Source organism: Carex rostrata, chromosome 13, assembly GCF_964058835.1.
Source record: "Carex rostrata chromosome 13, lpCarRost1.2, whole genome shotgun sequence".
NCBI classification, from domain to species: Eukaryota; Viridiplantae; Streptophyta; class Magnoliopsida; order Poales; family Cyperaceae; genus Carex; species Carex rostrata.
The window spans coordinates 11,231,534-11,256,117 of record NC_135930.1 but is presented as its reverse complement, the minus strand read 5'-3'; the positions used below and the strand labels follow the sequence as shown (position 1 = coordinate 11,256,117).

The 24,584-nt window shown below is 34.4% G+C and overlaps 2 protein-coding genes across 2 annotated transcripts; both read left to right on the top strand.

The window, feature by feature from the left end:
* The first annotated feature begins 9,303 nt into the window (after positions 1-9,303).
* On the top strand, positions 9,304-16,944 carry MMT (methionine S-methyltransferase). The gene is made up of 12 exons (XM_078314457.1): positions 9,304-9,745; positions 10,913-11,106; positions 11,583-11,789; positions 11,911-12,006; positions 12,233-12,421; positions 12,516-12,704; positions 12,823-13,059; positions 13,337-13,471; positions 13,965-14,279; positions 14,464-14,643; positions 15,067-16,053; positions 16,516-16,944. Exons 1-12 carry the CDS (start codon positions 9,514-9,516, stop codon positions 16,804-16,806), a joined length of 3,252 nt encoding a protein of 1,083 aa, XP_078170583.1. The 5' UTR covers positions 9,304-9,513; the 3' UTR covers positions 16,807-16,944.
* Positions 16,945-21,199: 4,255 nt separating this feature from the next.
* Positions 21,200-24,556, top strand: LOC144563940 (Subtilase family protein). Its single transcript, XM_078313397.1, has 2 exons — positions 21,200-21,881; positions 22,646-24,556. Exons 1-2 carry the CDS (start codon positions 21,271-21,273, stop codon positions 24,342-24,344), a joined length of 2,310 nt encoding a protein of 769 aa, XP_078169523.1. The 5' UTR covers positions 21,200-21,270; the 3' UTR covers positions 24,345-24,556.
* The last annotated feature ends 28 nt before the right edge of the window (positions 24,557-24,584 follow it).

Here is a 24,584-nt window from a genome sequence, read left to right as displayed (position 1 = left end):
ATGTCAGTCAATTTTCACGAATTTTGAAGGTGTTTTGCTATGTTAAGAAGATGTGCAAAGTTGGGCTCATAATGAAATATTCAGCAGTTCGAGCAATTTTTGAGAGCCGATATCTCACGATCTGTTTGGAGATTTTGTATGAAACTTCACAGTCCTATTCTACGATGTCAAGACTGCATGTCGGTCAATTTTCACGAATTTTGAAGGTGTTTTGCTATGTTAAGCAGATGTGCAAAGTTGGGCTCATAATGAAATATTCAGCAATTCGGACAATTTTTTAGAGCTGATATCTCACGACCTGTTCGGAGATTTTGTATGAAACTTCACAGTCCTGTTCTACGATGTCAAGATTGCATGTCGGTCAATTTTCACGATTTTTGAAAGTGTTTTGCTATGTTAACCAGAGGTGCAAATTTGATTTGCAAAAAATGCAAAAAAAAAAAAAAAATTCTCGGACCGCCGATAAATTCGGCGGTTTTGAACAAAACAAAAAAAAAAAACTCGGAATGACCGCGGTTCGGAATAAAAGCTCAGGACCGCCGAATTTTGAGGCGGTTTGGGCATTTTTAAATTTTTTTCAAAAAACTGGTTATTATTAATAATTTATTTATTTTTTTGGATATTTTTAAAAAAATCGGAACTTTAGACCTCAACCAAACCAAACATAAATTAAGTAATTTAGACGGACCTAAATAAAAGACAGCCAATCATTTATCGCTGTAGTGCCATGGTGGGTTGGTTTAATGGGTACGCAATGTAAAATGTAAAACCGGAAGACAAAAACGCACAGCCTGGGCCCTACCAAATTGCCATTCTCCAGTTGTTTAGGAATTAGTACGATTAAAATATAGCATTCCACATTTGTCATTGTCATTTTCCCAAACGACAAATGATGGAAACGATCCCACAATAAGTGTGAACTTTAAAATCTGTAGTTTTCTATTTTCATTTTTATATTAGAGTTTGATCAAGGAACTACGGATAACATAGTTTCTCAAAAATTATAGACAAAAAAGTTGATTATTTCACATATTCTCTAATTTCGCTTGGTATTTTATTTTATTTGGTATCACAATGATTTTCTTTCATTTTTATTGGTAAATTATTTTTTCGGCTTTTTTTTAAAAAAAATTTATTAGCACATGATTTTTTGTTCTTTATCAGATTTTTTTATATATTTGTTATTAATTTCAAAAGATGCAGTTATTATTTGAAATTATGTACTATGCCACTCATTATTATTTCAAAAGAATTCATCTGTCCATCCATTCATAATCTGGATGGTCATAGTTGAATTTTTTTTTTTTTTTGACAAAAGTGGTATTTTACCACCGGTTTCATTACGAAACAAAAAGTTTATACAACATGTCTAAAATAAAAGCGCTAGTATACAATCCATTGACACCTAATAACCAAAAAAGTTTAAAAAAAAAAAAAAAAAACTAACAACAAAAAGCATACTAGCATAACATGAAATAGTAATACTAAATGGAATAAAAAATGGCTATATCATTAGAAGAGGAGGCACTAGCTGATGAAGATGAAATACTGGGCAGAAGGCCAATAGCACAATCAATAGCATCAATAACGGCTCTGTCACTCAAATAATCAGCTAGGTCCAACCCTTCTAAACCAAGACCAGGGTCCTCGTCTAAATCCAGCGGGGAGCTATCCTGGTCCTGTGCATCTGTGTCGGATAATACTATCAGAGGCCCTATCTGAGGCAAAGAAGAAACATCAAAAGACATAATCATAGATAACTTGAAATAAGAATTATCTAAGCGCGACTTACACCAAAATGAAATTAAAGCAATAATAGAAGCAGCTACAGACCTAATAGAAAGGTATAGGAGAATTTTGAAAACAAATCTTATTTCGTGTTAACCATACAATCCAAAGAGTTGCAGCCCTAATCAGTTCCACTAGTAGTGAATCCTTTAATGGAATCCAATAATCGAAATACCAAAGATCAGACACCTTAGTACAATTTAAAAGAAAGTTGTTATGGTTACCAATCCAAGACCATAAAGAAGAAATAAAATGACAAGTAACAAAGAGGTGATCTACAGTTTTTGGGGCACCACAGAAAACACAATCAACAGTACCATGCCAACCCCTTAATTATAAATTGCATTTAGTAAGTATTTTATCGTGCCTAAGTAACCAAACAAAAACCTTAATCTTAAGTGGAATCTTTGCCTTCCAAAGAGTATTGTAAATACTAGTTGGAACACCTCTAAATGACAACCATTTATAGAGAGAATTTACAGTAAAAAGACCAGACGAATTCCATATCCATAATAATCTGTCAAGACATGATGAATTTAATGAATAAAAAGAAAAAAACCCTAAAAGTTGTAACCATTCAGAAAGTATAATACCAGTTAATTGTCTATTAAATTGAAATGAGGAGGGAAAATTAGTGAACACATCTGCTACAGTGATATTAGGATTTCTAAATAATTTTAAAAAGATTAGGGAAAGAACAATATAAAGCACAACTGCTATTGCCATGCCATCTATCGAACCAAAAAGAAGTATTGGAACCATCGCCAACAACCCTACTAATACCCATATCAAATATTTGAGTAAGATCTAAAATACTAGACCAAAAAGATGAAAAACTATTAGAATCTAAACCATTGAGATTATATTCGGCAATGAGAATTGATTCATAGTTGAATTTTGTTGCCATGAATTTGAATTTTCTGTCTACCTGTTCACAGAAGATTCGATTCCAAATTTAAGTACCTCATGTACATATTTCCGATTTTTCTATTAATATTTAATAGGAAAAAAAAATATATCGATAATGGGGGTACAGTTTCGTGAAATTTCAAATGAAAGAAGCACTGAATTTTCACATTGGTGAGTTTAAGTAGACAACGGTTTTTCTTTTATGCTTTAAATCAAATTTTGGTATATTGATGTTGTGCAAAAAATTTCATCTTTTATGCTGCTCATCAAATTTTAGTAGCTTTACAGTTCTGATAATATTTTTTTATTTTTCTTCTAACTATGAAATAATTTTGTGGATCTTAGAGAATTAATTATATTCTCATGAAAACTTTCTTGCGTTATGATTTAGATTGTATTAGTTTCAAATATTTTACCTTAGATCAAGGTTATTTTATTTGTTATCAAAGAAAAAAAAATAAGAGGAAATTTTACCTATTTAATAAATACTTAATAAATAGTAAAAAAATTCAAAAAAATATAAAATTTGATATGCAAGCACATTTTAACATATATATTATATTATATATACATATATATACATATATTATATTATATATACATATACATATATTATATTAAATATACCTATACATATACATATACATATATTATATTATATTAATTTTTCTTACGGCCATAAAAAATCCGGCATGAAAAATATTGATCCGGATTATTTGTAGCAGTCTTTCGAATAAATCAAATTATATAGTATTCCATCTATTTTTTAAAAAATATATTAAATATTTGTAATACTTCAATACAAAAAATAAATAAAATATAAATAAAAAATGAAAAATGAAAAAAAAATTTCCTAAAAAAAAATCCTAAATCCGGAAAAAAAATATTCCGGATTTAGGATCCAATTTCCGGAAAAAATTTTTCCGGAAATTGGTATTGAAACCGGAAATTTTTTTTTCCGGTTTGGATAGTTTTCGAAAAAAAAGCGGTTTGGTTAGTTTTTTAAATTTATATATTTTTTTGGATATAAATAAAAAAATCGGCTTAATTTTCTACAAGAAAGTGTGTTTTTTTTTCCAAAAAAAGGGGAAAAAAAAATAAAGAAAAAATGTAGCTGGACTTTACAGACCATAACATTTAGCTACTGCAACATTATTGAAAATACAATTTTGAAATTAATAATTGAATGTAATATACAAAATGTCTAGACGTGTTTTTGAGTGAAATATTATTTTACTGAACAAATTGGTAAGATGATCAAGTTGTTTTAGAGTGAATTACTATTATTATTGATTATGCAAAAATTATAGTTGGCTAATTTAAAATTATCTTTGATTGGTATAAAGATAAGCTATTAATTTGAAGTTTTGAAAGATTCGTGAAATGAAAAATTCAAGAGATAATATTTAAGAATTTATCAAATAATATAGAAATATATTAGGAAATGTATAATGAGTAATAGAAAATTTATACATGGTGATATTTATAAGTTTTTCTTTATTTAATTTGGGAACTGATTCACAAATATTATAAATTTGAAGGTTACATATATAAAAAGTAGAAACTTGAAATAAAATATAAAATAAATGGAGAATAACCAAATGACTATGGCCACGCGGCCACTGATGAGTGAAACACCTAGCTAGTAAGCTAGCTACTTAAAAATTTTCCTTAATCAAGAGTTGCTTCTCTCTTTTTCGAAAACAGAGAAAAATAAGAAAATCAAAACCATGTAAAATCAGAAAATGTGTGAAATGAAAAAACGAGAAGAAAATAAACAGAGAAATGATCTTACTCTTTGACTTGATTTTTTTTATTCAATCACGGATCGGTATTCTCTTTCAGAAAGCTTCACAATTATTAATTGGTAATCTATTCTTTTTCTATTGGTTGTTACTTTCTTAATTTCTCAACCTATAAGAGTTTGGTAATTTGTGAAAAGAAAGTAGGAAGCAAATCATGCATATCCATGCTGTGAATTGAAATAGAAAGAGATCTTGAATAATTGAGTGCATGAGTTAAATTGCCTGAGGCCTCTTATATCACTTATTCTTTTAATCGAATTTTGAACCCGATAGCTTAATTTGATTGTGTTATTTTGTGTTCTTGATGGTAATGGCCAAACTAAAAATTTGGGGTGCAGAGAGCTAGGTTGTGAGATTGATTCAATTTCTGATTTTTGATTTTGGACTTAAATCTTGATTTATTTGGATAATTGGATTGTTGGATTTAGATAAATGAAATTGGATTCGAATATGAACTATTGAACTGAAATTTAATTTGAATAATTAATGAGCATTTTAAATGGGTTGGGGTGGTATATTTCTGTAAGACATTGAAACTAAATAAAAGTATTGATTGGAATGTGTATATTATTGTTAACGTAGGCATAATTATAACAAAGATTAATGAGATTGTTCAGGAAAGAATTGACTGCTAGAGACTTCACCTATTGCCCTACGATATCAGGTGCAAGGTTATTGGATTAGTCTGAGATTCATGACTAGGAATTAAATCGTAACTCGCTGTGCATTTTGAATATTTGATTGACTGCATTGATTAAACTGTTGCATCATATCCATAGCCCAATACAACTGAAACTGAATTACAGGTAAGTCCGTTGACTGTCATGTTGATATTATTTATCGATTGGTTGATTCTTATTGCAAATGATTAATTGAGACCACAGTGATTGAATTGAATGAATATGAAATACTGTAATGCTTGAACCTCCATATAGTGGAGAAAAATGATTAATATTGTAAAGTCTAGCTAGCTACTAGACTTTACTCCAGGACCCTTATGTGCATATGGTGAATGGCTCCAATTGAATCCAGTATCGGTTGGGTAGGGGATATTGAATAAAATGTGAATTGTGATTGTGAGACTAATAAACTGTGGTAACTGTCTTATCATTAATTTTATTTCCGATAATGACAGTATTGTGATATTAATTTTGTATCGTTTCCGTTAATCAGATGTCAGGATAGTTAGAACGGTATAAGCCCTGACACGACAGATACATGTTATGGTATCTATTAGTGTTACCAGACTAGAAATTGTAAAGTTAATAAATCAAACGTTACCAGACTTAGTGATTGTAAAGATTAGGTCACAAACGTTAGCAGACTTTATGATTTAAACACTTTGATCCAAACCATTTATTCTGATAAGATTCATATAATTCTGATTTGTTGTTCAATTGGATATTGTTATTGAACATTTGCATTCGTCATTATGAAATGAACTGTTTGTTTCTCGTGCGGTGATTTCATTCTGAATATGGATTTCCTTCTAATCCAATAATCTGAGTGGCAATCAGCACTGAGAAATAATTTATTATTTCTCACTCGTTTCCCCCTGTGGGTTACATGTTTATTATACGAAGATAAAGAGTGATTCTGGGTTATATTTGACAGCAGGGCCACCTAGTGATATATGATTTGGGTTATTTTATTTGACATGGTGCATAGAGTATTTATCTAGCATCATCCACTATAAAATGTCAGGTAATTTCTTGTTAAATAAATTAGGATGTGGCAAAAAAAATAAAATAATGGATGTTATTGGCAATGCATAAAAAAGATCCATGTCATGTTTTACGTATATTGAATGGTAAATAGATGCGGTCGAATCGTCACACCTCTAGATCGGGGGTGTGACAACTACAGTGTTTTTTGTTAATTAGAAATCATTAGTAATCAGATTAGCTGAACGTTACAAACTACAACATTCTTTCTATTTTTCAAAATCTAGCGAAACTGTTTCCCATTATTGATACTTTATTTTTATTTTTCCTATTAATAAAAAATAGGTACATATTTATATAAGCCATGCACTTGATGAGATAGAGATAAAATTTCCTGAAACGATACTTTGCATTTCTCGATATGAGTTGTAATCAAGGTTCTAAATAGTGTTTATCGAGTCATAGCGGGAAGCCTCCAAAAAAAACTATAACGAATAGCGAAAGCTATGCCACATAGCATTTTTTTTATTTTTATAAAAATTATATTATATATTTGTACTAAATATCAACATTATTTAGTCTCATAGAACAATAAATAATACCAAATTGATTAAAAAAATTATAATATTCATATTGAACCAATACAAAATCCAAATTGCGACTCAAAATATTCATAGTAATACTAATACGCTAATATGCTATGGGTTGCATAGAGGCTAATATTCATAGTAATACCGTAGCCAAGTCCTATCATAAGGATTTGGCTAATATGCTATGGGTTGCATAGAGGTCTCCCGTGTTACGGCTCAATATTCGAGTTTTCAAAATTCTAACGGTCGATCCGAACCGTTCATCTTGTTCTCCATATTAATATGTGCTTGGAGACCAAATTTTACATTTTTTGGAAATGTTTTACTATTTTTTTAGATTTATTGAATATCGCTGTTTTTTATGGTCCAGATTTGTCTGAAAAACAACAATTTTCAATAAATCTAAAAAAATAGTAAATTTTTTTCAAAAAATGTAAAATTTGGTCTCCAAGCACATATTAATATGGAGAACAAGATGAACGGTTCGGATCGACCGTTAACATTTTGAAAACTCGAATATTGAGCCGTAGCACGGGAGGCCTCTATGCAACCCATAGCACCGTAGCCAAGTCCATATCATAAACTATCGATCTTTTTCTATTTAAATTTCAAAATAACCTAGAAATTGAAAAGAAAAAAAATTCATACTTTTAGTAAAATAAACAGATGATCCTTGAAGAAATTCTTGTTAGTTTCTAAAATTTTCATAATTTAGCAATTATTTATTTGATTTATCATCAGTTAAAAAAAAATCAAGAGCAAAATGAAAAAATTATTATAGCGGACCTGAATTTGATATAATGTAATATTTATCAAAATTAAACAATATCTTCACCATTTATTTATTTTAAAGTACATATAAATTGAAAAAAACAACAACTCATGTTGCATAGCGCGCGCTATTTGCACTATACGCTATGCGCTATAGCGGACCGCTATTACCGCTATAGCGTCCGTAGCTCAAATAGCGTGTGTTAATGCTATAGCTTAGCGTTTAGAGTCAAAAAACGCTATAGTGGCGCTATAGCGCGCTATTTAGAACACTGGTTGTAATAATATGCAGAAAACCATTTACTTCTTACACATTGGAAATAACTTAGTATTGATACAGTGCTTTAGAGATAAAATAAGGGTATTCAACTTTTTTCCCTAATTAATAACAAAATAATGACGTCATTGTCCGGGACAACACGAAATGTATTATCTGCATGGAAAAAAAAAATTGTCGGACTAAAAAATCAATGATATCAATATCATTCCGTTGAAAAAAAATGTGCCGATCTACTGTAGAAATGTTGATCAAAGTGAATGTGCGTATTTTAGCAAATTTGTACTCAATTTATTTCTTTGAGTCATATTTGATTGCCGTTTAAATTTAAATTTAAATTTAAGTAGAACTAAATTACTTATTTTATCCTACTTCTTTTATTTTACACCTTAGCTGACAATTTAAATTATGACTTAAATTAATATGTTTGAAAAAAAAAATTATAAAATGAATATTTGTCGATGATAAAGAAAGAAGGTTCAAATGTGTTCATTATGTATTTATTTTTAGAACTACAATAACGTCAAATTTTAAAATTAAATGTTAAAAATAAAAGTGTTAGACATAATTAATATTATTTTCTCTATATACAAGTAAAAGATCATGACATTTTGATTTTGTTTTGATTAATATCAAAAGTTTACAAAAATACACCAATATAAATAATTAAATTATAGACATTAATTTTTGAACTTATTGATTCATATAAAATCAAATTGAAAAGTGATAAAAAAAATTATGCATGTGTAGAGAAAATAACGTACACCACATCCAACTATTTTCTACTTTTCTTTTGACATATTGATTTTTGAATTTTTGTTACTAAAAAATTGAAAAACAGAGACACGCGAAATAGAGACATTTGAACCCTCCTTATTTAGAAATTATACTTATTTGTAAGCTAAATAATTATATAATTATGTTTGTAAGCTAAATAATTATGAGACTATTCTCCTACTACCCTTTATCTAAATATCTGAAAAAGAGATGTCTCGTCTGTCCGGATTTCCCAGATTAGACAAATCCGTCTGGTTAATCAAAGAGAGGAAAAGAAGAAACAAAATGCTAGTTTTTGCTAAATAGTTTTTATTTTTATTTTTTATTTTTACCAGAAATCGGTCAACAACATGCTAGTCCATTTTAGGAAATATATATACATATAGTCTTGTTAGAGATTTATTTCTTAATCATGTACTATCCTTATTATGTTATGCTATTTTTAGCTAAATTATTATATTTAAAATTTATTTATAATTAAATCTGTATGCAAAAAATATAATAAAAATAATTCAACTTAAGTCCAAATTTAAATAACCAAGTCAATCAAATAATAATAATTTAGAATATAATTTGAAAAGTTAATTTAAATCTTCTTATTATTTTAAGTAGAATAAAAATAACTTAAACTAATTTATCTTGAAATAAGCTTTAATCAAACCCTCCATCTGAACATGCATGGCCTTTTTTAAATCGGAGATGCCCATTTTGGATGTATAATCATAATTTAGAAGGATAATTATGAATAGTTAATTTAAGCCTTCCAACCGAACCGAACATGCCTTTTTTGTATGATCATAATTTAGAAGCTTAATTATGTGGAGCAGCGCCCGCCCCTATATAAAGCGACTTGACCAATAGGCAATAGGTGAACGTTGTTTTGATTCTCTCTGTCTGTCTCTCTCTAGACTCAAAAACAACGTGAGAAAATAATGGAAGCTATGAACGCTCAGATAGAGAAGTTTTTTAAAGAATGCTCGGTCTCAGGTGATGCGGCGTACGGCGCAATCAAGGCCGTGCTCGAGCGGCTGGAGAACGAGACCTCTAGATCGGAGGCACGTGTCTTCCTCGCCGAGATCCAGCGGCGGTTCGCCGATTCATCCATCGAGTGCTTTAAGAAGTACCATTTCCGTATCCACGACGTATGGCTCAACGATTTCGAAGGTATCTTTTTAATCTCCCTTTTTGTTGGATATTTTGCATCTTTGTCCCTGGAAAAAGGATTGGATTCTTTTTCCTGGACTCGTCAGAGGATCTCTGGTTCTTTACTGAGTTCCTGTGTCGCTATTATAAAATTTGTTGTTTACTGAATTTTCGGTTAGATCCCTATAATGTACAGATTGTGTGAAGGGATGTTATGTACTTAGGAATAAATTGCAGCTTTTTGCCCGTACTTTTGGAAAATTGCAGAATAACCCTTGGTAGGAGACAAAGTTATCCCTCAGCTATTTTTTCGTTGTCTAGATCAACCTTTATTGTTTTAAGAATTTGGCAGATGTGACATTGGTGATATTCCCATGCCCAGACGCCCTTCAATCATATATATATTTTCCATTTAACATATTTTGTTTCAAAATGCTGAAGAAAAATTGTTTGCTATATATTTAATTTAAGCTATTACATTAAGGTTGAACAAGTTTAGCATGTTTTAGAGACTATCACATTAAAATTGCTATGTTAAGCATATAATTTGGTGGCCTAGTTAGGTACTTAGGCAGTCAAGATCACAAGCATGGATGTGAGTCATCAATGTTTGTAATTATCAGATATGACTGTCTAATTATATTATTTTATAGGATACTTCCTCAAGAATCGTTGATTCCTGAAATTATTATTTGTTAATAGTGCTTGCATTGTCCATGAGAAGTTTTATATTTGATTCCTCTAGAAACCTCAAATCCAACAATTATAGAATTTGTCATGAAAAATTTGCATCTCCCTACTATATGATCCTATGAGGCCTGGCATTCAATAATTATCTTACTCTGACATATATACAAATTTTAGGCTAAAAAAAGGTAGTTACCTAATATGTTACAAGTAGTAGTCCAGTATAGTATGCTCCATCCAAACATTAGAGCAGTGATTCTGGGGCATATGCAATATCTACTTCTCTCTCTCTATTAAATCGTGAATAAGGAAGATTGTATAATATTCCGGGGCATGAAAGAAACCATAGTCACATGATTTATATTGGAGATTGCAAATCATGCTGGATTGAAGCTGAGGGGCATTCATAACAGATCTCATTGAGCTTTATTGGGGTACACATTACAACAAAAACTTTATTATCACATGCATTAATTGCGAAAGTGTAAAAAAACCTTGCAGGATACCACAAAAGGCAAAAGCTAACAATGATGGAAATACCCAGCATATTCATTCCAGAAGACTGGTCTTTCACTTTTTATGAGGGCATCAACCGACACCCAGACTCTTTCTTCAGGGATAAGACCGTTTCTGAGCTGGGGTGTGGCAATGGTTGGATCTCCATTGCTCTTGCTGAGAAGTGGGGCCCACGGAAGGTTGTTTGGAAACTCCCACTCTTTTTGTTTTCTTCCCAAAGTTTCCAGCTTTAGTAATGTTGCGTGCATTTTTTGAGTAATTTACCTTTTTGATGATACATGCAGTACCAGTTTCATTGGCATGTTGCTAGAAAAATGTGCAGCTTGTTTTCCAAAGTTTTGAATTAAGTCACAATTGACCTAAGTGTTTAGTTATGCTCAATTTCATCCAACTTGACCTTAATCGGCTCCTAAATTGTAAATTTGAGCCATAATTTCTCCATTATGAAAAGATGATACTGCCACCATAGTGCAAAGTACAAAAAGCAAGCAATTCAGGATAAATTGATGCTAACTTCAGTTAGTGCGAACTTGGGCTTAATTGCAAGTTTTGGGAGCCAACATATGCCCGTACTCTCTCTCTCTCTCAGCTCCCCCTTGGTGCTCATATATCCTTTTCATTTTCTTTTTCTCTTATTTGTAATTCTTTGTGGCAGGTATACGGGCTGGATATTAACCCAAGGGCTGTTAAAATAGCATGGATAAATCTATACCTAAATGCGCTAGATGAGAACGGGCAGCCTATCTATGATCCTGAAGGAAAAAGTTTGCTTGATCGGGTTGAGTTTCATGAATCGGATTTATTAGCCTATTGCAGGGACAACAAGATTGAACTGGAACGGATTGTCGGATGCATCCCTCAGGTACTGTCTTTTATAAGACAAGTGATTGTAAACTTAACCATCACTATAATTATAAGGCTTGTATTTAAGTACGAAATAGTAATCCATCATTTCTATTTTTTTTTTTTTTTTTTTTTTGTAGATTCTAAACCCAAACCCAGAGGCTATGTCCAAGATCATCACTGAAAATTCAAGCGAGGAATTCTTATATGATCTGAGCAATTACTGTGCTCTTCAGGTAATCTTTCTTATCTTTCTGAGTTGATAAGTTGGTTTCATTCCAATTTTTACCGTACCAATCGCACTTGTACGTTTATGTCCAGCAAATATTAGCATGAATCCTACAACTTGTTACATGCCATACATTCTCAGTGCCGGTCATAACCTTTTGGTAAAAAGAACATTTCTGTCTTTTATGTATGTCTCTATTAATCGGCAATGCTCTTTTACTTTATTCTTTTTAGGGGTTTGTTGAGGATCAATTCGGGCTTGGGTTGATTGCACGTGCAGTAGAAGAGGGGATTTCCGTGATAAAACCAATGGGATTTATGGTATTTAACATGGGGGGCCGGCCAGGGCAGGGTGTGTGCAGGCGTCTGTTTGAAAGGCGGGGATTTTGTATCAGCAAGATCTGGGAAACTAAAGTCATGCAGGTACTGTATTTGTTTTGCTATTGTAAATACTTGCGGTTTTATAAATGACATTGTTAAATGATGTATTATCTTTTACTAAAATGATTTATTGTAGGCGGCTGACACAGATATATCAGCCTTAGTAGAAATAGAGAAAAACAGCCCTCACCGATTCGAGTTTTTCATGGGTCTAGTCGCTGACCAACCGATTTGTGCCCGCACTGCATCTGCCTACATGAAATCCGGTGGCCGCATCTCTCATTCGTTGTCTGTGTACAGCTGTCAGCTTCGCCAGCCTAATCAAGTACTCAAAATTTAAACCATCGTAACTTGGTTTCAAAACCTTTATGGGGGTTGCAACCCCACTAGTCCCTTAAAAGCTGAAGGTTAACATCTTTTTTCTTTAATCTTCTCTTATGTAGGTGAAGAAAATATTTGAGTTCTTGAAAGATGGTTTCCAGGAAGTGAGCAGCTCTTTAGATCTATCTTTTGAAGATGAATCAGTTGCTGATGAAAAGATTCCCTTTTTGGCCGACCTGGCAATGTTCTTTACACAGAAATCATTTCTCCCATATGATTCCCCAGCAGGGTGGTTGAATTTTCGCAGTTGGATTGCTGGCTTTATGAAGAATTACCATCATATTCCTTTGACTTCTGATGTAAGTGCTCTTAATTAGAAAATTGAGCTTAAGTTGGTTTAAATTGGGCTAAAGTTTGTTAGCTAGGCATGACCTAGGCATACTTGGGTTAAATTAATGCTTAATTTCACATATAGGCTTTGTTTAATTGTTTCCAAATTTAGGTTAATTGTGGCCTTAATTGTGGGGACTTTTTAACTGGGACTTATTATTAGATTAGTAGTTGATAAATACAAATTTGGCTAGGCTTCTGACCAATCGTTTTTCTTCTTCATGTTTGAATCTTTTGGATGCAAAGAATGTCGTGGTGTTCCCGACAAGAACAGTGGCAATAGAAAATGTTCTTCGATTGTTCGCTCCGAGGCTTGCAATTGTGGATGACCAGCTTACTAGACACCTTCCCAAGCAATGGCTTAGCACTTTAGCACTTGAGGTACTCTCTCTCTCTCTATGCTTCTGCTCCTGAAGTATCTTCAGAGCATCTAAGTACAATAGTGGGAATGTTCAGGAACTATGTTACTAAGTTATTCCCAGTCAAACTAAATATTTAGAAACTGGTTTGAATTATTCATGTAGTAATATAGTCTGGGAGGTAATGCCCAGGCATAAGCCCTCAAATAAAACTGGTACCTCACTGCCAATAAACCTCTAATATACCACGATTCCATCATACCTTTTTCGTACTTGGTAAGCTTTGGACCAGCTTTTTTCTTCCTTGGTTAAATCCGCAGCTGTCTAAACATACAAATCTTATGGTTTATTTACTAGTTGTTCAATTTAACTGACCAGTGAAAGCGCTCAATATCCCACACTGGATATATGCCTAGGATTTCTGGATACCTCAAGCACGCAAATTGTTATCATAAAAGAGGAAAGCAATAACTTTTTTAACATGGAGCAATATATCATGTCTTGTTTCTTGCTAGGGCTCGGCCAAAAACGAAGCAGAAGAAATCACTGTCATTGAGGCACCGCATCGATCGGACCTCCTCATTGAGCTTATAAAGAAGCTTAAACCGCAAGTGGTCATTACTGGCATGGCCCACTTCGAGGCAATAACCAGCTCTGCATTTGAGAACCTCTTGAGTACCACCAGTGAAATCGGATCCCGGCTTTTTCTCGACCTCTCTGACCACCTAGAGCTCTCTAGTTCACCGGGTTCGAATGGGGTTCTGAAGTACCTTGCCAGCCACACCTTGCCTCCTCATGCTGCGATCCTATGTGGCCTCGTAAAAAATCGGGTTTGTACATTTGTGTGCTTTGTGCTAGCTTCGTTATTTTTCAAATAGTTGGATTAGACTTTAGGATTTAATGGGGGGATATCTATGTAAATTATAGGTTGAAGTACTGTAATTTCCTCATGGTACCAGTGTATGCTTGTTAAATCTGACTGGAATAATATCTTTTTCTCTTTTTAATTTATAGGTATATTCCGATTTGGAGGTTGCATTTATTATATCAGAGGATGCAGCCATACACGAGGCCTTGTCAAAAACAGTAGAGCTATTAGAAGGCCATACTGCTCTATTCAGCCAGCATTACTACGGTTGTCTTTTCCATGAATTATTGGCTTTTCATATTAATGACCGACATGCCCTTCTAGAGGTCTCTCTATATTTCTTCTTTTGACCAAATATTTCATCTGTTGTACACAATTAACTAACATGGTTTCGTTTCCCAATTTTCAAGCCCACTCAAATCTTTTGTGTTAGTAACTTCCAGTATGTAATGTTGCCTGGATTAGCCTTTCATTTCAATACAAATTTTCCTGAAATGGGGCAGATGAAAAGAAGCCAAGTCATCAACAAAGGCATTTCACTGGCCACATACATACCCATGAACAGAAGGATACTACAATAGCTGTTAACAGTAGTTTATTCCATACCAAATTGTTGGTGCACTGTCTATATATGGCTATTTAATGGCTGCACTCTTTCATGTAGAAAAGCAAGCATCATTTTAAACATTTGAAATCCATCATCTTACATATATCTTCACATAATAATTATGTTCCCTTATGTGTACCAGAGAGAAAGCACATTCACAGACTCCACTAAAATGATTGGCTTCTCTCCTTCAGCTACTTCCACCCTTAATGGATCTGAGTTCTTCATTCACACCCCGAACTCCAGTAACCCATCTAAAATAATCCATATGGACCGTGACCAGAACTTCCTTCCTCTTCCTTTAGTCGTCAAGGCCTCCATTTTTGAGAGCTTTGCAAGGCAAAACATGGCTGAGTCAGAAACTGATGTGGGGTCTGGCATCAAGCAACTTGTTAGGAGCCGATATGGGTACCCAACTGATGCCTTGTCAGAGATCATCTGTGGAAATTCATGTCTTGCCCTTTTCAATAAGCTGGTTTTGAGTTGCATCAACGAAAAAGGGACCTTTCTCTTTCCCATGGGCACAAATGGGCATTATCTGTCAGCTGCTCAATTCATGAAATGCAATATCAGTACCATCTCAACAATGCCTGAAATAGGTTTTAAGCTCTCACCAGAAGTTCTCAAAGATGCCCTAAAGTCAGTAGAAAGGCCTTGGGTCTACATCTCTGGTCCCACAGTCAACCCAACTGGGTCGGTTTATAGCGATTCAGAGATAAACGGCTTGCTAACTGTTTGTGCTGAATCTGGGGCCAGAGTTGTCATAGACACCTCCTTTTCAGGTTTAGAATTTGATGCTAGCAATGGGTCGACCATTTGGAACCTAAAGGAGGGCATCTGTAACTTGGCTGGCTCACATAAAAACTTCTGTGTAATTTTGCTTGGGGGTTTGTCCTTTGAGTTGCTTGCCGGTGGTTTCGATTTTGGTTTTCTGCTATTAAATGAACCTGATCCTGATTTGGTCGAGAGTGTTGGTAATTTCTTCCGGGGCTTGAGTCGGCCACATGGTATCTCAAAATATGCAGTGAGGAAACTATTGGCGCTTAAAAATGGGGCGGATGAGAAGCTCCTTGAGGCCATTAAAGAACAAAAGGAGAGTTTAAAGAATCGTGCTGAGGTTCTAATAAAGGTATGTTTTACGTCTTTTTTGTTTCATTTGTTAACTGCATTTACCAATAATTCTTTGATTGAACTTGTACCAAACCTTAGTTTTGTATGATGAGATACTGATGGAATGCTTGTGATGCATTTACCTAAAAGTTAGAATGATAGCGACCCATTTAGCCCAATTCAGGAGTAAAATCCTAACAAAGAAGAACAAAATGCAAACAAAGGTGATTCCTGATATTTCAAATTGTAAGAATGTTAAACCGGTTAGATCCTTTTGTTCCAGTGTTTTCAAAAAGCTGAATGAACTATATTTTATACAACTGGTTTAATTGTGTTGCTGCACTGTGCGGGAACAGATTTAGAGACCCCGTTGGATTTACCTACACACTTGACTCTTGCCAAAACTGTAAAACCATTGGATTGTTAAATATTCTTATCACTTTATTTCTTTCTCACTCTTGTTCTTCTCCCTTTGATGCAGACTCTGACTAGTTGTGGCTGGGATGTGATCGATTGCCATGGTGGGGTTTCATTGGTGGCAAAACCCACAGCATATCTTGGTAAAACAGTCAAAATAGATAACTCTGAGGCTACTCTTGATGGGACCAATTTCAGAGAGGCCTTGCTTAAATCAACTGGATTGTGTATTAATGGCGGATCCTGGACCCGTTTACCCAACTACTGCCGGTTCAGTTTCAGTCTTGAACAGAACAAATTTGACCAATCCCTTGATCAGATTGTTCAATTCAAGAAAATTGTTCTGGGCGATTAGGCACTGTTGCATAGCTTTTTTTTCCAACTTTTTTTTTTTCTTCTCCGTTGCCCCAAATTTCTTGTTGATGTAATTTTAGCTTCTGTAAAATAAATCAAACACGTCTGATTTTAGTTCATTCTAAATTAAAGAAGCAAACATAGATGTGTAAGAGTACTGTTTGGATATCTGTCAGTTGTTCAGGCTTACAATTTACACCTCATTAGCTGCCGAAAACCCAGGTTTGCATAATAGAACCTCAAAAAGAGAGCCTCTTAAGCTTTAATTGTCACGATACTGGTACCCCCTTCGTCTCTCTGTTGACATTGGAGTTTCATTCTACATCTCTTCATTTGTACTCTAATTCAATAATCTAAGCGAGAGTCATTGAAAATATAAGCGCAATTGCGACCTAGAGATACAGAGGGTTCAGATTTCCTTGAGACAAAGCAAATCTTAATCCTCTCTAATCTTAACTTCTGAAGTACCAAATAACTGCACCAAAAAGAGTCTCACTTCATTCTAATTTACCTAGTAATATTTTTAATATCTTTTTAATGATCTTCAATCGTGTTGTGATACGGAGGAGCAAATCAGCTAGCCACTGCCACATATTGCTGAGCAAAAGGATACTGCATCACAAATAGATGGTTAATTAATCCTTTTAATGATGAAACAAGCAATTAATGGGACCTAGGCGACATTTTTTTTGAAATAGATTATTTTTAGTTACAATTCCACCTTTTGAAGCAAACCATAAGAAAATCCGAACTTTTAAATGAATTTAGTCATTTCATAGTCTTTCTTAATCTTTGCACATATCCTATCAAAATTAAGCCAAACATAAATGGATCTTATAGCAAAGTTCCTTTTGAATCCCATCTCCAATAAAGATCTGTCACCCTTTGCAAAATAATACATAGCCAGTGGATCAGTCAATCCTAAGTCGTGTTACCAGTGTCTCACGTTGAAAGAATGGGGTCAAGCTGCTCTAGCATGTAATCGTAAATTTAATCCAGCTTTTGACCCTCATGTTGTATTATTGTAGGTTATTGTACACACACACACATCTGAGAGTACAAACTACAGAGAACGGGGTCCATTCTCTCTATTTTTCAAAAATCGGTAACTTCAATTTGTTGAATATTTAACTACAAAACAGAAATAAATCGGATAATAATTGAAAATATATTATAATCAAACTTTGTTAAAATAAATAAGGTTGAAACAATAATACCCGGATCAACACTGTCCTTAAGCGAATTCCGTCTCTACTGTACAAGATGCAACGTTGCGCAACCAAGATAATCCGGGGTTGTCAACTTTTTGGGACACAACTTTGAAAGTGACTGACGATAACTCCGCAATATTCAGCAGTTGATGAGAATTTAATCAATTGATATAATTGTTGGATATAGAAATCAAATTGTAGAATATTGGAAGAGAGAAGTTTACAAGTACAAACTTTGATACTAGTCTCACTCTTACTTCTCACAGACACCAAATACATGAGCCTCTAAGTCCTATTTATAGCTCTCTAATATCGGTTGGCAAGTTCTAATTAATACATATATTAATCTTAAGTAGTTTCTAATCAATTCCTATTATCAATATATTATTGACTTTGATATGCCGGTTGTAAATGAAGCTAAGTTGGTTATACATAGAAGTCGGCAGCCATCTATGGAATACTTGGAATAACGATATGTGATAATTTATAAGTCGGTTTGACTCTTTCTAGAGTTTTCATGATCCTCAAAATCAATATACAACTCAATTCATTCTTTTGTCTTGTAAGTCGGTTACTAGCCACAATTTTTAACCAATGGTTAAAAAATTTGACTTTTCTTTTTTCAATTAAAAATCAAATTTTGAGTTTTCTAAAATTAGTTCCAACACAATTTATTAAATCTATTATGTTTTTAAGGATATTGATCTCATTTTGTAAGTATACACGGAACACTGCAAAATATATTTTATATGTAGAAATTTTTCATTCTTATACAATAGTCGAATTTTTAAACAATATATATTTCTTTGTGTGTATAAATAGTTCGAAAGTACATAAAAGGATCTGCTACTACTAAACTACATTAAAAATGTCTGTCTATTTAAACATATATGTATATAGTGAAATAATATATTACACATATTTTTTTGGTGATCAATGTTAGTTTTGTATTTATTATTATTTTAAAATAGATTATCTTATACAAATTGTTATTGTTATATATATTTTCTTTACATATTAATTGTATTTTCTTCAAAAAAAAAGATTAAATGTGTTTTGGATCCCAAAATTGTCATTTTCTTTTTGCAAGATTATGCATATTATAGTGAGTGTAACTTTCAATTTTTTTTTGTCTAAGTTAAAATGTTCTTTAACCTACATATTTGAAGAAATAATGTATTATTAAAACAATAAGCATGTTTCTACATTATAATATATGAAATTAGAAAATTGCACACTCTTTAATCTCTGGTCTTTCTCATTCTAATTAAATTTGAATTTGGTCTTTTTAATTCGTGGTCTTGAGAATATAAAAGATTTCCAATGCACGTATGCATGCATGTACTTTATATTTGACATTTATATATTAGAGATATTAATTTTATGTTTTCATTGAAAATTGATACACATAGAAACTTATCGTGTGGAAAGAGGAAGGGGAGGGGCTTTGCATGACATATCATGCAAGCTTTACTTGTTTCTTGTTTTCTAATATTTTCTGAATTATGCAAACGATAATATTATAGCTTATTGTGAACAAAAATAAGTAAAGAAAGTTTGTCCATACCTTCTAATAGAAGATATGATAAAAATATAAAATTTTAAGAGGGGGCAGGATTTTCTTGCACCCCGGGGAGAACGTGCCGCAGTAGATAAGAATGTTGATATTGAGGCTCCGCTCGAAGCAAGCTAACATGCATGATGACGAGGCTTGGCCCGAGGCAAGAGAAATAAAAATTTAAAAGTGCTCTCTGTTACAATCTCTTTCTCATTTTATTAATTCATGTATTTAGTTTTCATTATGTTTTTACCGTTTGTCTTTATACTAAATAAATATAAAAATTATAAATTTTATATGTAAATATATCACTCGTGAATTTAGGTTGGTTTTAACGATTTAAATTCATCGTTTGAAGTATATATGTTTGAAGTCTATTTCATCGGGTTTAATTTTAAAGAAGTAACATGACATGTCACTATGCTACAAGTAGCACAACATCTTTTCCCAATAATGTAATATATATATCAAATTTGACTCGATTTAAAAGATAATTTCGGAACATGCTATAAAAAGATCTATGCTATAATCTATAGGATTTTTTTTAATTGAGTTTTATAGATCTTGAAATAAATGGACGAACTGGATCTCAACTACCTCTCATCCAGCTTTGTAAGTAGGGGTGCAAACTGATGGGATACAAATTAAATAGCGGTAAAATCATATTTATATTCGTTTTTATTTTTCAGACATTGAATATTAAACGGATATGAATATTGAATATTAAATGTATATGAATTGGATATTCATAGATGTAACGCTCCAACAAATTCTTCATTAGTGGATAAAAAAGCCCACTGATATTTCAAAACAGAAAAGGAAAGAATAAAAGAATACTGAGACGCTGGGCCAGGATCACAACTATCTGGAATTATAAAGTGGCGCGTGCTCCGCGTGCTCTTAATTTATTATGTTGAACAAATTAACACTCCACCACAACTCCACGTGGATTCTACTTTTTTTTCCATTAATGTTTGAGATATTATCAAACATAAAATTGATGGTTAACAAGTTCACAAACATTCACGGATTCGCCACTGTTCGTATTGCGCACCGCATGCACTGCATTCATGGGCAGATTCATGGCTGGGCAGAGCTGTAAATAATACTTAATCAGGTGGCGAAGATGAAGTTGCTCTAAAGTCTAAACCAATCATCGCCGTTTGCGTCTTTCTTCAAGAAAGAAATTGCCCGTTTGTGGGTCCCATGGATTGGGACGATTTACGAGCTGATTTTCTAAGAATTTAATATCTGTCCCACTGTCAGTGGGACAACTCATGGTCTTATCTTTAACGACAGGCTGAAAAACGGGAATTATATATTTTTAAGAGCACTTTCTTTATGTAATCTTTTTTCACTGACGCATGGGGTCCAAAGTTGCTTCTGCAAGTAATATATAATTCGCACCACGGGACCAGTTTCCTTGAGTGCGCATCCTCTGTGGTAACAGAATATTTGATTTTAAATCTGGACCACAGTTAGAATCCCCAGATCTTTAATATTCGTGCGAAAGAAGATCGGCCAGTCCAGATCTAAACTCAAAAGTTCTGTTACCTCAGATAATATAAATTCAGTTTCCTTCCGTGGCCACAATCATTCAACGACTTTTTCATCCATTACTTTACACAAAATGAGGAGATGATATATATATTCTTGAAGGGGAGAATCTCATCAGTCAAGCACTCGAGCTTCGACAATGGCGATCCAGTATCCACTTTCCCTCCTTATCCTCTACCTCTTAACCATTTCCGCATCCAGCGAATCCGATCCCCGATCCACCTATATCATTCATCTCGCTCCTTCTCTCTCTCAAACCCGGAGCCGATCTCACCCACCTCTACATTCTCTGCTCCCATCCCGCCTCCGCCATCCGTCTCCAAGCCATCTCTACACATACACTCTCGCCACTTATGGCTATGCCGCTGTACTTACTCAATCACAAGCTCGCTATCTCGAATCCCACCCGTCAATCCTCTCCGTTCAACCCGATCAGGTGCGCTATCCACACATCACGTACACACCATCGTTTCTTAAGCTCTCCCTTTCCGGTGGTCTTTGGCCTCAATCAAATTTAGCCGTAGAAACAATCGTTGCTGTTTTGGACACTGGCATCTGGCCAGAAAGGCCATGCTTTGCGTGCGATGATTCATTTCCATTACCTCCGTCAAAATGGAGAGGCAAGTGCGTGTCGACCGGATCGTTTAATGGGTCACAACTTTGTAGCAATAAGTTGATCGGGGCCAAGTTCTTCTCCAAGGGGTATGAGACCGCTCTTGGACACCCTATAGATGAAACGAGGGAATCCAGGTAGTCAATTGAGCAGTTTATTTTCTAATTATCTTAGTCAAAATGATATCTGAGCTAATAAGTTAGTTTGCTAACTAGGTAAATAAATAAGGGGTGAATGAGTACTTCGATATGCTTTAGCCACTCAGTTTGTGTCTTTTATTGTTCAATTTAAGTACTTTAGTTATAGTTTAATTGTTTTAGTATTCAATCTATACGCATTTTAAATATTTTAGTGTTTAGTCTGTATAAGTATCATTCAGTTTAAATGTTTTTGTTTTTATTTTGTGAATTTAATTGTACAATTTGAATGATTAATTATTCTGTCTCTGTGTTTTTTTTTTTAAATTAGTTAGTATTTATTAGATTTTATTATTCAGTTAAAATGTTTCTATGGGAACTCCATCAAAAGTTTGTCTGAATTTGCTTGGGGTAATGAGGTAAGTTATTTAAAATATTAATTAATGAGTTTAAAAAAACAATAATGGACCAAGGTAATTAGCGATAGTAACAATAGAGTTAGTAGTTAGTGATAGTTAACGGTTAGTTCAGTATAACACATGATGCCAGGTGCCATACCAGCCAGGTAATTAGTATGGACAGGATGGCGTTTGTTACATTCATCTCTTCTATTTACTATGATCAGGCCGAAGTCTATCCAGTCTAGAAATTCTCTAGTTCAATTAATCAGAAAAGATAAGAAATTTACTTGTTCATAATCCTAATTTAGCAGAAGAAAGTAAAAATGGATAACTTTGACTTAACAAATCTTTGATTGGCATCAGGTCACCACTAGACACTGAAGGCCATGGGACCCACACAGCCTCAACTGCTGCTGGTACCATTTCACCTGATGCTGGTTTCTACCAATATGCACGCGGGGAGGCCCATGGCATTGCCACGCAAGCACGTATTGCCGCCTACAAAATCTGTTGGCTATCAGGTTGCTATGACTCGGATATTCTGGCTGCAATGGATGAGGCAGTTTCTGACGGGGCTGATATTATCTCACTATCTGTTGGTGCGAATGGCTATGCTCCAGATTTTTACCGTGACTCAATCGCAATTGGTGCATTTGGCGCGGTTAAGCATGGACTGGTAGTTTCTTGCTCCGCTGGTAACTCTGGTCCAGGCCGTTACACTGCAGTCAATATTGCACCATGGATACTTACGGTTGGTGCATCCACAGTGGATAGGGACTTCCCCGCTGATGTTATTCTTGGAGATGGTACTAGTTATACTGGTGTATCTCTCTATGCCGGCAACCCATTGAATTCAACTAACCTTCCATTAGTCAATGCAGCAGATTGTGGTTCCCGGCTGTGCATCAGTGGGTCCCTCAATTCAAGCATGGTTAAGGGAAAAATTGTGGTTTGTGACCGCGGTGGCAATGCTAGAGTAGCAAAGGGCAGTGTTGTTAAAGAGGCTGGTGGTGTTGGCATGATTTTGGCGAATACCGAAGAGAGTGGGGAGGAGTTAATTGCTGATTCTCACCTCGTACCGGCCACAATGGTTGGTCAAACTGCTGGAGACAAAATTCGTGCCTATGTCAAATTGGCGACATCACCTACTGCCTCAATTGTTTTTCGTGGCACTGTGATTGGGTCATCTCCGTCAGCCCCAAGGGTTGCCGCTTTCTCCAGCCGCGGGCCCAACTACCGGGCCCCTGAGATCTTAAAACCTGATGTAATTGCCCCAGGGGTCAATATCTTAGCTGGTTGGACTGGGGCCAGTAGCCCAACTGACTTGGATATTGACTCGAGAAGAGTTGAATTCAACATAATTTCTGGTACTTCAATGTCATGCCCCCATGTAAGTGGAATTGCAGCATTACTGAAAAGTGCTCGGCCGAATTGGAGCCCTGCAGCCATAAAGTCAGCCCTCATGACCACTGCTTACAATTTAGATAATTCTGGTGAAACCATTAAAGATTTGGCAACAGGTGAAGAGTCTACACCATTTGTTCGTGGCGCCGGTCATGTAGATCCCAACAAGGCGCTTGATCCTGGTCTAGTTTATGATTCTAGTATCAAGGATTACATAGCATTCTTGTGCTCCATTGGATACGCCTCAACTCAAATTTCAGTATTTATCAGAGATGGCAGTACCACAGACTGCTCGGCTGTTGCATTGGCTAGACCTGGTGATTTAAACTATCCAGCGTTTTCAGTGTTTTTCTCCTCATACACTGATGTTGTGACATACCGTAGAACAGTAACAAATGTTGGTAGCTCTGGTACGGCAGTTTATGTAGCTAATGTGTCGAGCCCAGATGGTGTGAAGGTGACTGTGGTTCCCAGTAAGCTGGAGTTCAGTACAGTAGGTGAGAGCTTGAGTTATGAGATAACAATTGCTGGGATTGCTGATCCAGTCATTATAACCGAGAGCAATGCGTTTGGTTCAATTACGTGGAGTGACGGTACACATAATGTGACGAGTCCGATTGCTGTGAGCTGGCCAAAGAACTTTGTATCATCCATTTAAGCCGGTTCTTGTTTAATGAACTGGTTCAGCAATTTCAATTGTGGAGAAGGAATCTGTTTTCTCCCTGCACTTTTTTGAGCAGTGGTGCTAAGGATTTCAGGGTGTTAGAATTGTAGAGTTTCTCCCTGCACTCATGGTATCGTGTATGTTGTGTATTTATTTATGCATGCTTTGGTTTGCTATTCTCGAATAAAATTCACTCGTACTCTTTATCTAAATTTCTATATACAGCTTGTTCCT